This window comes from Budorcas taxicolor, chromosome 4, assembly GCF_023091745.1.
Source record: "Budorcas taxicolor isolate Tak-1 chromosome 4, Takin1.1, whole genome shotgun sequence".
Taxonomy (NCBI): Eukaryota; Metazoa; Chordata; class Mammalia; order Artiodactyla; family Bovidae; genus Budorcas; species Budorcas taxicolor.
The window spans coordinates 46,866,980-46,880,765 of NC_068913.1; the positions used below are offsets into that span (position 1 = coordinate 46,866,980).

Genomic DNA, 13,786 nt, shown 5'->3' on the forward strand with positions numbered 1-13,786 from the left:
ACAGGCTTACCAGCCACAAGCCAGTTGTACATTGAACAACGTGGATGTACTTCTATCTACTTTTTTTCCCCCCAGTGACACTGGTCATCAGATTTACTTTGTTCTCTTCCTGGAAACTACATTTATATTGTAGTTTTCACACCTGTCTACTAAATGGAGTCCCCTCTCCTCTTGTTTTCTGTGGGGGCTCCAAGATACTAAGGAACTCTGAAGTAGTTTTACTGCTCACTTGACTTCTTTTATCTTACACGGGTTAAACTACTTATCACTGAATACATAGAGATTCAGCTAGAATAACTCACCCCCATACTAAAATTTCAGTCATTTTAGGGTCTTCGTTTAGATAACTATTTTTCTCAAAGAAAATAAACTTTAATATGCCAAATCACCAATATTTTTGCTCCATTTCTGGGTAACTGTTCCAATAAATTAGGACTTTGAAGAGACTACCAGATGCAGCAGAGTCTGTAATCTCAATTTCTCTAGTCCTGTAGTGTGATCTTTTTACATATAAAAATGGAAATGTTCTAGTCTTTTCTTGATTCAAGCAACTCTATGCAATGCCGGCCACAGTTTTAGCTTCCTTAGCTGTAAACTGTGGGGCTTTCTGTATGAAAAGCCAATTGACAGAGGTCTTCATGTGCCACAGGATCTGAGACAACTTCATTTGTGTCTCTTTTCTTGATGTCTCATATCCCTGGTGGCATCACAACTTACTCATCTAAGATGCTTCTTCTGATGAGTGACTCTTGTTCTTCCCTGATCTCTGCTGAATAGAACATTTCTGCTATTATTACTGTGCTGGAGGGGAAACATCTGTTGTCTTCCAGTTGCTATTTATCATCATGTTTTCTAACAGTCTTCCATTTCCCACTAGAACATCATAGCCTAGTGATATTATAGCTCTGGATTCCTTCTGTGATCTTCAGAACACAAGCATTAAAGGGATAATCTGTAAGCCAAAACAAAGATTCTTCCTGACTTTCTAATTGCTTAGAGGGTAAAGACATCTCTTAAGAAAACTTACATTATTTTTTAAAATTTACTCAATTTTAAGTTCTTTTAACTTTCTCTCTCCATCTCTCTGAACTCTTTTTTTTTTCCTCTGAACTCTTTTTAACTCAAGTTATGAATCATAAATGTCACCTATTTCTTAACTTTTCTCATTTTTTAAAATTACTGTTTAAATTTTTTACTGAGGTAAATTTCCACACAGGGAAATACATGGATCTCAAGCTTTGACAAAGGTACACATCTATGTAACCCATGCTCTCATAATACTATATATAACATATTAATTACCCCAGAAATTTCCTCATGCTCCTTACCAGTCAATTCCCCATCCCTGAAACAATCACTAATCTAATTCTAGCACTTTTGATAATATCATCTATTCTAGATTTCATGTAAGTAGGATCATACAGTAAGAATTATTTTGGATCTGGCTTCTTTCATTCAACATAACATTTTTGAAATTCAACCATGTTGTTTCAGCTATCAATAAGTTATTCTTTTTTATTTCCGAATAGCATGCCACTGTATGAATGTATCACTATCCATTCTCCTGTTTATGGGTACCTGGGATGTTACTAGTTTTTTGCTATTAGGTGTAGTTCTTTTTAATTAAAAAAAATCAAGATTTCTCACCATTCATATGTAATACTGACAGTGTTTATATGATACTAAAATAATTAATTCATAAAAAGAAACTATAAAAAAGGTAGTTGAGACTCAAGTAGAACATGCTTAAGTGAAATGTTGAGATAGAGTGTATTTGTAGGTCTTTACTTTCCTTCTAAATTTAGTTCTAACAGTCTCCCATTTCCCACTAGAACATCATAGCCTAGTGATATTATAGCTCTGGATTCCTTCTGTGATCTTCAGAACACAAGAATTAAAGGGATAATCTGTAAGCCAAAACAAAGGAAAGTAAAGACCTACAAAGATTCCTTCCTATGTTCTTTTTTTCTATTCTTTTTGGCTATAGGGTTGTCTTTATTGGGACAAGACTCTACTAATCCATCTCCATCATCAGGAGTGTAATCACACTGAACACACTTGATATTGGAGAACTGTCAACAGTGCTGGTAAGTCAGTGTCACTCTATCCACACTCTTTCTCTCAGTCTCTTGGGTTCAACGGTACATTTGACCTGACGTGGTTATTGTTGTGATCCAGAGGTCTACCTGCATGTGGCCCAGCATCAGGGCAAAGTTAAGGTGGAGAAGCCTCACGCTCATTAAGCCTGAGGCATCACTATATTCCCATGAAAGGGTTTTGCTGTTCTCTTCACTTGTAACTTTACTTCTCATTTTTTATTTGAACAAAGCAAACAGAAATGGCTGAGAGAATGGGAGACAAAAGGCCATTTCTCTGGCAATGCCATAGGGAGACCTCCCTTTGGGGGTCAAAGCACAGGAGGACTCTATACTCTGCACCTCAGGGAGGCAGAAAGACCACCGTGGCATGACAGCACAGAAGAGCACCACAGACACATTACAGCCCAGGCTCAGGAGCAGCAGAAGTTGTCATGCCTTCAAGCAGGGATCAAATGGAGCAATCATCATGAAGGAGTGAGTGATTAGGACAGGCGAGAATGCTACCTGTGTGGACCAGTCACCAAAAACTAGATGAGACAGGGAGGATTCAGTGGATATCTGTAGGAACAGAGGACTGGGGAATAAGAGGTGTGTCCCCACCTACCCCTTGCCTTTGAACTAACAAGCTCTCTGATACTTAGCTACAACACCAGAAAAATGGGAGAAGGGAAGCTAAAGTTGACCGAAATTAAGTTTTCACTATTGGTAGAAGGGACACAATGAAAAGACATCAAGTTAAAAAAAAAAGAATAAAGAAAGTTTTATTTCTCTGATACCCAATTTTGTGGACAGAATTCATAACTGTGACACTTGTGTAAGCCTAAATAATTTCTGGAAGGACTGATAGAAACAGTTGATGCCTCTAGAGGGAAGGAATATAGATCTAGTGTGGGAAGAAGGTTTATTTTTATTATTTTTAATATTATTGAACATTTCACTAAGTACATTAATTTTAAAATCAAATCTAATATTTAAGCTAAGCAGAGAGACAGATTCAAAACTGAGTTGATGTAAAAAAGTTTCTTGGTTCTAGTCCAATCACTGTCATACACTTGGGATAATAACTTGGCTGGTACGTTCATTCATCATAATAGTAATATCATTTTATGCTCCTTGTTTTTTGTGTATAGTCATTTGTACAGGATATAAGAAATTCAGATATCAAGAATAATATGAAATGAAGTGGGGAAAAAAAGTTGATTTCACTAGATGAAGTCAATGGAAGCAAATAAAGTGTGAGTGACTAAATTTAAACTGATCCCTCTCCCCATCATTAGACAGATGGGACTGTAGTTTCTTAATTTTTCCTTTTGCTTGTCCTTAAAAATTGCAAGTCAAATAATACACATGATGATTTTCAAACTCAATGGAAGATACATGCTCATAAAAGCAGAGTGCTTTTCTCTTGTGACAAATTATTGAGTGATATATTGAGACTTGGGAATTTGCCCCAAAGCAGTACACCCTGAGCTTCTTCCTATCTGGTGGTATGTGCCAATGGCATAATGTTATGGGTTGTCAAGTAAGGATTCCCCTTCCTGGTTTTCACAAAGCTGCTCAGTGGCTTCTAATTGGGGTAAAGAAAATCAAAGACAATATCATAAGGGACAAAACTCGCATGTCAATATGTATACCAAGAAAACAGATTTTGGGAGAGTGAAAATGCCTGGTAGTGGTGGTGGTTTACTTGCCAAGTTGTGTTCAACTCTTTGCAATGCCATGGACTGTAGCCCTCCAGGGCCTCTGTGCATGGGATTCTCCAAGCAAGAATACTGCAGTGGGTTGCCATTTCCTTCTCCAGGGGATCTTCCTGGATCTCCTGCAATGCAGTTGGATTCTTTACCAACTGAGCCACCAGGGAAGCCCAAAAACTGCCTATGTTGGTCCAAAGCAAGAGAGAGCTTTGTTATGTTATTGGAAACACCTCACTGGAATAGCTGACTGTATTGGTTTTTAACTTTAGGGAGCTTATGTCTACTTTAGAGGTCTGACAGATTGTGGTCCACTGGAGAAGGGAATGTCAAATCACTTCAGTATTCTTGCCTTGAGAACCCCATGAACAGTATGAATAGGCAAAATACAGGATACTGAAAGAGGTACTACCCAGGTCAGAAGGTGCCCAATATGCTACTGGAGGTCAGTGGAGAAATAACTCCAGAAAGCATGAAGGGATGGAGCCAAAGCAAAAACAATACCCAGCTGTGGATGTGACTGGTGATAGAAGCACAGTCTGATGCTGTAAAGAGCAATATTGCATAGGAACCTGGAATGTCAGGTCCATGAATCAAGGCAAATTGGAAGTGGTCAAACAGGAGATGGAAAGAGGGAACGTCGACATTCTAGGAATCAGAGAACTAAAATGGACTGGAATGGGTGAATTTAACTCAGATGACCATTATATCTACTACTGTGGGCAAGAATCCCTCAGAAGAAATGGAGTAGCCATCATGGTCAATAAAAGAGTCCGAAATGCAGTACTTGGATGCAATCTCAAAAACGACAGAATGATCTCTGTTCATCTCCAAGGCAAACCATTCAATATCACAGTAATCCAAGTCTATGCCCCAACCAGTAACACTGAAGAAGCTGAAGTTGAACGGTTCTATGAAGACCTACAAGACCTTTTAGAAATAACACCCAAAAAAGATGTCCTTTTCATTATAGGGGACTGGAATGCAAAAGTAGGAAGTCAAGAAACACCTGGAGTAACAGACAAATTTGGCCTTGGAATACGGAATGAAGCCGGGCAAAGACTAATAGAGTTTTACCAGGAAAATGCACTGGTCATAGCAAACACCCTCTTCCAACAACACAAGAGAAGACTCTACACATGGACATCACCAGATGGTCAACACCGAAATCAGATTGATTATATTCTTTGCAGCCAAAGATGGAGAAGCTCTATACAGTCAACTAAAACAAGACCAGGAGCTGACTGTGGCTCAGATCATGAACTCCTTATTGCCAAATTCAGACTCAAATTGAAGAAAGTAGGGAAAACCACTAGACCATTCAGGTATGACCTAAATCAAATCCCTTATGATTATACAGTGGAAGTGAGAAATAGATTTAAGGGCCTAGATCTGATAGATGGAGTGCCTGATGAACTATGGAATAAGGTTCGTGACATTGTACAGCAGACAGGGATCAAGACCATCCCCATGGAAGAGAAATGCAAAAAAGCAAAATGGCTGTCTGGGGAAGCCTTACAAATAGCTGTGAAAAGAAGAAAAGTGAAAAACAAAGGAGAAAAGGAAAGATATAAGCATCTGAATGCAGAGTTCCAGAGAATAGCAAGAAGAGATAAGAAAGCCTTCTTCAGCGATCAATGCAAAGAAATAGAGGAAAAGGAACAGAATGGGAAAGACTAGAGATCTCTTCAAGAAAATTAGAGATACCAAGGGAACATTTCATGCAAAGTGGGGCTTGATAAAGGACAGAAATGGTATGGGCCTAACAGAAGCAGAACATATTAAGAAGAGGTGGCAAGAATACACAGAAGAACTGTACAAAAAGGATCTTCACAACCCGGATAATCACGATGGTGTGATCACTCATCTAGAGCCAGACATCTTGGAATGTGAAGTCAAGTGGGCCTTAGAAAGCATCACTATGAACAAAGCTAGTGGAGGTGATGGCATTCCAGTTGTGCTATTTCAAATCCTGAAAGATGATGCTGTGAAAGTGCTACACTCAATATTCCAGCAAATTTGGAAAACTCGGCATTGTCCACAGGACTGGAAAAGGTCAGTTTTCATTCCAATTCCAAAGAAAGGCAATGCCACAGAATGCTCAAACTACTGCACAATTGCACTCATCTCACACGCTAGTAAAGTAATACTCAAAATTCTCTAAGCCAGGCTTCAGCAATACATGAACTGTGAACTTTCTGATGTTCAAGCTGGTTTTAGAAAAGGCAGAGGAACCAGAGATCAAATTGCCAACATCCGCTGGATCATGGAAAAAGCAAGAGAGTTCCAGAAAAACATCTATTTCTGCTTTATTGACTACGCCAAAGCCTTTGACTGTGTGGATCATGATAAACTATAGAAAATTCTGAAAGAGATGGGAATACCAGACCACCTAATCTGCCTCTTGAGAAATCTGTATGCAGGTCAGGAAGCAACAGTTAGAACTGGACATGGAACAACAGACTGGTTCCAATAGGAAAAGGAGTACGTCAAGGCTGTATATTTTCACCCTGCTTATTTAACGTCTATGCAGAGTACATCACGAGAAACTCTGGGCTGGAAGAAGCACAGGCTGGAATCAAGATTGCCGGGAGAAATATCAATAACCTCAGATAGGCAGATGACACCATCCTGATGGCAGAAAGTGAAGAGGAACTAAAAAGCCTCTTGATGAAAGTGAAAGAGGAGAGAGAAAAAGTTGGCTTAAAGCTCAACATTCAGAAAATGAAGATCATGGCATCTGGTCCCATCACTTCATGGGAAATAGAAGGAGAAACAGTGGAAACAGTGTCAGACTTTATTTTTTTTGGCTCCAATATCACTGCAGATGGTGATTGGAGCCATGAAATTAAAAGACGCTTCGTCCCCTTTTCCTCCTGCCCCCAATCCCTCCCAGCATCAAAGTCTTCTCCAATAAGTCAACTCTTCGCATGAGCTGGCCAAAGTACTGGAATTTCAGCTTTAGCATCATTCCTTCCAAAGAAATCCCAGGGTTGATCTCCTTCAGAATGGACTGGTTGGATCTCCTTGCAGTCCAAGGGACTCTCAATAGTCTTCTCCAACACCACAGTTCAAAAGCAACAATTCGGCATCTGCCTGCAATGCGGGAGACCCGGGTTCAATTCCTGGGTCGGGAAGATCCCCTGAAGAAGGAAATGGCAATCCACTCCAGCATTCTTGCCTGGAAAATCCCATGGACAGAGGAGCCTGATAGGCTACAGTCCATGGGGTTGCAAAGAGTCGGACACGACTGAGCGACTTCACTTTCACTTTCACTTTACTCCTTGGAAGAAAATTTATGAGCAACCTAGATAGCATATTCAAAAGCAGAGACATTACTTTGCTGACTAAGGTCTGTCTAGTCAAGGCTATGGTTTTTCCAGGAGTCAGGTATGGATGTGAGAGTTGGACTGTGAAGAAGGCTGAGCGCCGAAGAATTGTTGCTTTTGTACTGTAGTGTTGGAGAAGACTCTTGAGAGTCCCTTGGATTGCAAGAAGATCCAACCAGTCCATTCTGAAGGAGATCATCCCTGGGATTTCTTTGGAAGGAATGATGTCAAAGTTGAAACTCCAGTACTTTGGCCACCTCATGCGAAGAGTTGACTTATTGGAGAAGACTTTGATGCTGGGAGGGATTGGGGGCAGGGGGAAAAGGGGACGACTGAGGATGAGATGGCTGGATGGCATCACCGACTCGATGGACGCAACTCTGAGTGAGCTCTGGGAATTGGTGATGGACAGGAAGGCCTGGCATGCTGTGATTCATGGGAATGCAAAGAGTCGGACACGACTGAACTGAACTGAACTGAATGTCTACTTTAAGGGGGGGGTTAAAAATATTTGATACTCTTTGTGTCTCCCTTCTCTATAATTCTACTGTATTTTCATTAATATATATTATATAATATAGATATATTTAATTTGAAGTTTGTTTTTGATCTGAATACAGTAAGGAAAGACTTGGGGGAATCATTTACATAAATTGAGTGAAGAATATTTTAATAGTAATGATTTGGGATCATTCTGAGCTCCTGGGAGGCAAGTAGACCAACATGCCAGTATACCATAGGAGGAAGAAAGAAAGGGAAGAAGGAGGGAGGCAAAAAGATAGAGTAGGAGACAGAGAATAAGAGAGGGAAAGAAGGAACTGATTCATACTGAGCAGCCACAATACATTAGCAGATGCGCCAGACCTTTTCAGGTTCATCAAACTTTAAAATAATGGTGTTAGGCAAATACTTGGCTCACTTTTACTGACAAGAAATGTGGCTCAGAGAGGTAAAGCAAGCTTTGTACTATTCTCAGCTGGCAAGTAGCTAGCTTCAAAGTCCACCCAGACAGACCTGATTTCAGAACCTCTGCCACTTATGTTCAACAAAGCCATCTCTCAATGATGAGAGCTTCCTAGGTTATTATTATTATTATTTAATCTTAGATTAGATGAAGGAGATTGTGGTCAATAAGGGATAAAGTAAAATTACTCTGAAGCATATTTGATAGAAGACAGAAGTGCATGGCTTTTTAAAGTTAATAAAAGGTTTTCTAAAACAGGAGGAAAAACCATAGGTTAAGTAAGTGGGACACAAAATCCATAACTTCGGTCAAGAAAGCATCTACCAGATCAGTCATGAAAATGGGTGAAGCAAAATCAATCATGTTTTATTGATTTCAAAAATAACAGAATTTAGACCACATAAAAGTCACATTTTGTATTTGTCAAGAAATCTCACTGAAGAAAATGAATTAGCTCGACACAAATGAACTCGCCTTGAAAGAAACAAATCATCTGGTAACATCTATATTAATGGGATATATAAAAGCCAAATGTGAGGAGAATGAGAGAATTTTTCTTGGGTAGAAGTGGTGCTTAAAAAGTTTTTGGCTTTTCCTTAACAAAGATTTTCAACTTATTTTAAGAAATTTATATTTAGAACATGTTCAGAGGTAAGTGAAATCTTTTTGATAAATTATCTCTTTAATGGTGTATGAATCATAAGACTTTATGTCTCTGTTTAGTCTGATTTTTTTGAATACTTATACTCTCTAAATCTATATTTCTTTCTAGAAAAGATGTAAGTTCCTGTTTGTATTTAAGCATCAACACTCTCTAAACCTATATGTCATCTTCAATTCTCAGGTTAAAGACCATTTTCTCCAAGAAACTCTCACTAGAGTCAGCCTTTCTTTTCTAGAACTGTAGTATGTTATTTATAACCTTCTATTACACTCAAGGATTTCTATCCTGAATCATAAGATTTTTAAAAATGTGTTTTAAATGTCTCCTCTATTGAACTATATGCTACTCAAAAGAAGGAACCACATTCCTTTTTAATGTACTATATAATAATTATGGTTTGATATTTGTTGAACAGTGAAAATAAGGAAAAACAAATTAATATCATATGCAGACATTTGAGGATGAATAGTTATTCTCTTTCTAGTCTTGAATATTGCTTGGGTTTTGGTTACAACCTGATTACTTTAGAGCTTCTAATTTATCTTGAACTCTTATTCATGTACACAAATCATTTAGTACCATAGAAAATAACATATTCAGATATTCTCTCAAATTATGTAGACTGACTATAGCTCTCAATGGATAGACTCATTTCTCCAAAGTCAGAAAAACACAACAAACTGCCAACAAATTCATGCAGGCATTTATGTATTCAACAAATTTCTAATGTATGCATTTTGGTTAATTCTTTCTTTGCCCTCCAAAATCCCCTAGGGTTGTCTCTAAACAGCTTTGGAAGGAAAGACTGGAGTATAAATGAGATAATCCAATAACATAGAAGTTATTTGGAAGTATGACTCAAATAATCTGTCAGTTTCAGATAAGTCATTTCCCTTCTTTCCTTTAACATAAATGCAATTATTAGGCATAATAAAGCACAATGTTTTCTATGTAAATAACTTGTACTACTGAAAAAAACTGACCAAACCCATGGCTTTGAGGGGTACCTAGATTTAGTTCTTAAGGAAGTCAGGAAACAGACAATAGACATACTACAGGCGACATTAATCCCAGTTCCTTAGTTGAACAATTCTCATTGATAACTTAGAGCTAAAGGGCAATTTAATTTTATGCAACTACTCCAAGGAAGCATTTTTTTTTTTTTTTTGCCTTTTACACAGACCAAAGTGAGGCATGATCCTTTAACTTACCATATGTTTGGATTCAACTCCTTTTGGTGGTAGGAGTCAAAGTCATCTCGTAGAATAATACTGTTACTATGAATTTCAGCTAAAGGAAGACAAAGATTTAGAAAATGGTTATACTAAACAATAGATTTAGCTATGCAAAAGAGTCAACATGCTACATTTATGATAAATAACAGTATTTTAAACTAAAATTGAAGTTTAAACAAGCAGCTAATTGCATTTGCTGTGCCCCTAAACTACTAAGTAAAAGAATAACTCTGCTGTTTAGAAGTCTGGAAACCAGAGCCCCCAAAGAGAACCCTACTAAAATGTCACCCAGGTCACAGAGGTGGGAAGACCAAGGTTAGCACTAGCCTATATGGAGAGGTCACACAAGACTTGCCCCTCATAGCTCAACACATCCAGAATAAAGTCAGTGCCTAACTCACTTTAGAACATTGAAGGGAACAGAACACTGTGGCTATTTGATGTCAGCTAACATTGCTGTTATTTTTGAACCCATCTCCTCTTCTCTTTCTTACTACCCTCTTGCCCTGACTTGCTTTTTCTCATTCCCTATATTCACTCATTTTTAAATTTAATGTGTTCCAAATTGTCAACATTTTCCCCTTCAGAGCTGCATAGGAGAAATTATCTACACAAGTAAGTAAAACTTCTAAATAAAGTCATGTTAGAAGTCAGGAGGAATGGCAGAAAACCATCCATAGTCTTAAATATATTATTGTTACACTTGAGAGGTTGTATTAAATACTTCTTTTTAAGCTATAGGAGAACTCAGATCATGCCAAGAGCAAAGAATATTTTCATGAACTGTAGAGTATGGGATATTTCCATTGAATAGAGGATGGACAAATACAAACAATTTCATGGCCAGCTACAACGTAAGTAGACTCATTTTTAAGGTTGTATGAGTAAAGATAATTATTTCTCCACAAACTGTAAAAAATGAATTTGGTGCTGAAAATCTTCTCATCTGATTCCCATGGTTTGCTTGGGGAATTTGTTTCAGCTAGTATAAATTCTCTGGGTCTATATAATTTTGTTTGGACTAGTTTGCACATGCTTTTTTAAAACATGAAAATCATATAATCTGATTAATAAAACATAACCCCAAATTTTTATTTTTTCCAAAAGTGAAATTTTACCCTTTTGGGAGGTTCACTTGTATATAATTTATTGAACTGACTGAGGAATTAAATATCACCTCCAAATACCAGAAAGTTCACTTGCAAATTCTCTTTGGTAACAATGCCACCTGCAGGCACCCTCACCCTCTTTATACCAGGTATGCCAGTAGGCAAGCACATAACGAAGTCTGGAAAACCAGTGAATCAGCATGTATTGAGAGAAATGGCTGTTCAGACTCAAAGCCTTAGGCTCGACAACAGGGAGAATATGGATTTACACTGGAGAGAACACTGTGATGTCTTCTGTGCTTGGGAGTGATTTAATGATTCCTCTAAGTGATTAGATGCAGTGTCTGAAATGCCTACAGGGTACTGCTCTCTCAAATACCCAATATGGCTGAGATGCGGCTGGGCCACTGTGGGTCACCAGCCTGCCTCAGCTGCCAGAAGGCATGCTTCTAAGTGCTTGCGTTCATCTGCCAAAGAAGAGGAGCCCCAAGCTGTAGCATTACATAAAAGTAGAGCTTCTCAAGGCAGATTTTCCAAAGAGAAAAATAAATTAATTGGGTTTATAGGTTGAAAGAGAAAGCCCAAGAGACAAATACTGACCCATCTGTAAGTCCCACAGTGACAGACAGCTGAAAAGGCTGGAACCAGCTAGGATGATTTCTTTTCATTCTTATTAAATAGTGTGTGTAGGAAACTGCTTTTAAAATCAGTCTTCACTGTCATATATGAGGAATTTAACTCTTAAAGATCATTTGCTTTCCAAAAATTTTTTACAGAGTCATGGGTAAGCCTCTATGGCTATTTGTTCATGTATTGCCTTCTTTCCTAACATTATTTTATATATATATATATATATATATATATATATTTACCCCTTATTATGCTTTAGAAATACAAATTCATCTAATCCTCATAACAACCAAAGGAGGTAGGTACTATCATTACTTCTGTTTTATAGGTGAGGAAACAGGCATAGAGAGATTAAGTAACTTGCCCAATATCACCATGCAAGCAAGTGGGAGAGGTGAGATAAATCCAGTTTATTTGGCTCCAGAATCCATACTATTAATACTGTACAATCTTGCCTCAAGAACTGTAGCCCACTAAATACATGTCAGAATGAAAAGATCATGAGAAAAATGAGAGGAGGCAACTTTACACGGTGCTATTAAACAAAGCATTCAGTTATTTAGACAATCTCATTTTAGTTTTTGAAGAAATGGCCAAATTATTTCTCTTTTTACAAGCCAGTGCTAGTTTAAGCCAATACTTTGGCCACCTGATGTGAATGGCCAACTCATTGGAAAAGACCCTGATGCCAGAAAAGATTGACAGCAGAAGGAGAAGATGAGACAGAAGATGTTGGAGAAGGCAGAAGGCAGATTGAAAGCAGAAGAAAATGTTGACAGATGAGATGGTTGGATGGCATCACTGATTCAATAGACATGAACTTGGGCAAACTCTGGGAGATGGTGAGGGACAGGGAAGCCTGGTGTGCTGCAGTCCTTGTGGTTGTGAAGAGTCGAACACAACTTGGCAACTGAACAACAACAACACTAGTTTAAGCAGATATCTCAGGTCTGCTTTCACACTCAGTTTATCTCAGTTCTTTCACACTCATAGCTCCTTGCCTATTGCCTCCATGCTCTACTATTTATGATGGGTAGAGGCTTAGGGGAAAATTCAGCATTAGAACCCTATGTCAAAAGATCAGATCCAACTTGATTCTAAGGATAAATGTAGCAACAGGCTCAAAAGTCCTTCCATTAGCCCAAACTGGACTTTTGGATCACCTCCTCAGTGAGGTCTTAGATTAAAGCATAATCTGGACTTGAGTCTGATTTCAATGAATGATCAGAGAATCAGAGAGGGCAGAGAGTTTCCTCATCTCTGTATGCCCTGCTCACATGGCAAAGGAGTGAAACAAGTAGATCTGGCACTGAGGTCAGTGACACTGGAGTCTCAAATACTTACCTAGATGCGGGTGCACAGTGGCCTCTGTTGGAGCTGGACCAAGAGAGAAAAAGGGAAAGATGATTTATTAGCAGCAAAAGCAAAATCCATTAATAAACAATCACAAATATGGTTATAAAACTTAAGCCATACTAAACAAAGAGCTGGACAGAACATGTTTAGAGGACTAAGAGGAAAATGTCAATTAACATCCTAAAATAAGATGTCCAACTCACTAGTTAGTTGTTACATTTAAAAGTTATGCATTATTCCTAAAGTGAAAAGTAGAACTCCTTACATACAGGATAGTTATTTATCATACAAGTTTAGTCAGGTATTCTTTCAAACTTACAATACGAATGTAACGTGAGCACCCATTACATACCATGGGCCATTCTGGGTGTGGGGTAGTATAGGGACAAAAAGCACTCTCCTTGCTCTCAAAAAGCTTACCATCTGGTGGAGATAAGTACAGTATAGTGTAATAAGTGCTATGGGATTGTGTTCAGAGGTCATAGGGTGAGAAGGGCACAAATGGAGGATACTAATTCTAGGCTGCCCAGGAGAAGACAGTGGTCAGGAGAGGCTGCTGAGTTGTGAAAGACTAGCAGGAGGAAGACAGGTTGGGGTAGGAGAGGGAAGAGGTGTTTCTTTCTGGAGTGAAAGTGAAATGGCACTGAGAAGTAGGAGAGAATGGTCTTTTGGAACAACCACAACTATTTCAGCATGACACGAACAAAGT

The 13,786-nt window shown here is 38.4% G+C and overlaps 1 protein-coding gene across 1 annotated transcript in view; it reads right to left on the reverse strand.

Annotated features, from left to right (window-relative positions):
• The window catches only part of RELN (reelin), a 536,555-nt gene that overhangs the window by 272,860 nt on the left and 249,909 nt on the right, over nucleotides 1-13,786 (reverse strand). Inside the window, exons 5-6 of the mRNA XM_052638374.1 lie at nucleotides 13,066-13,098; nucleotides 9,959-10,037 (exon numbers count right to left, since the gene is read on the reverse strand). Coding sequence (XP_052494334.1) covers nucleotides 9,959-10,037; nucleotides 13,066-13,098 — 112 coding nt within the window. The remainder of the gene's footprint in view (nucleotides 1-9,958; nucleotides 10,038-13,065; nucleotides 13,099-13,786) is intronic.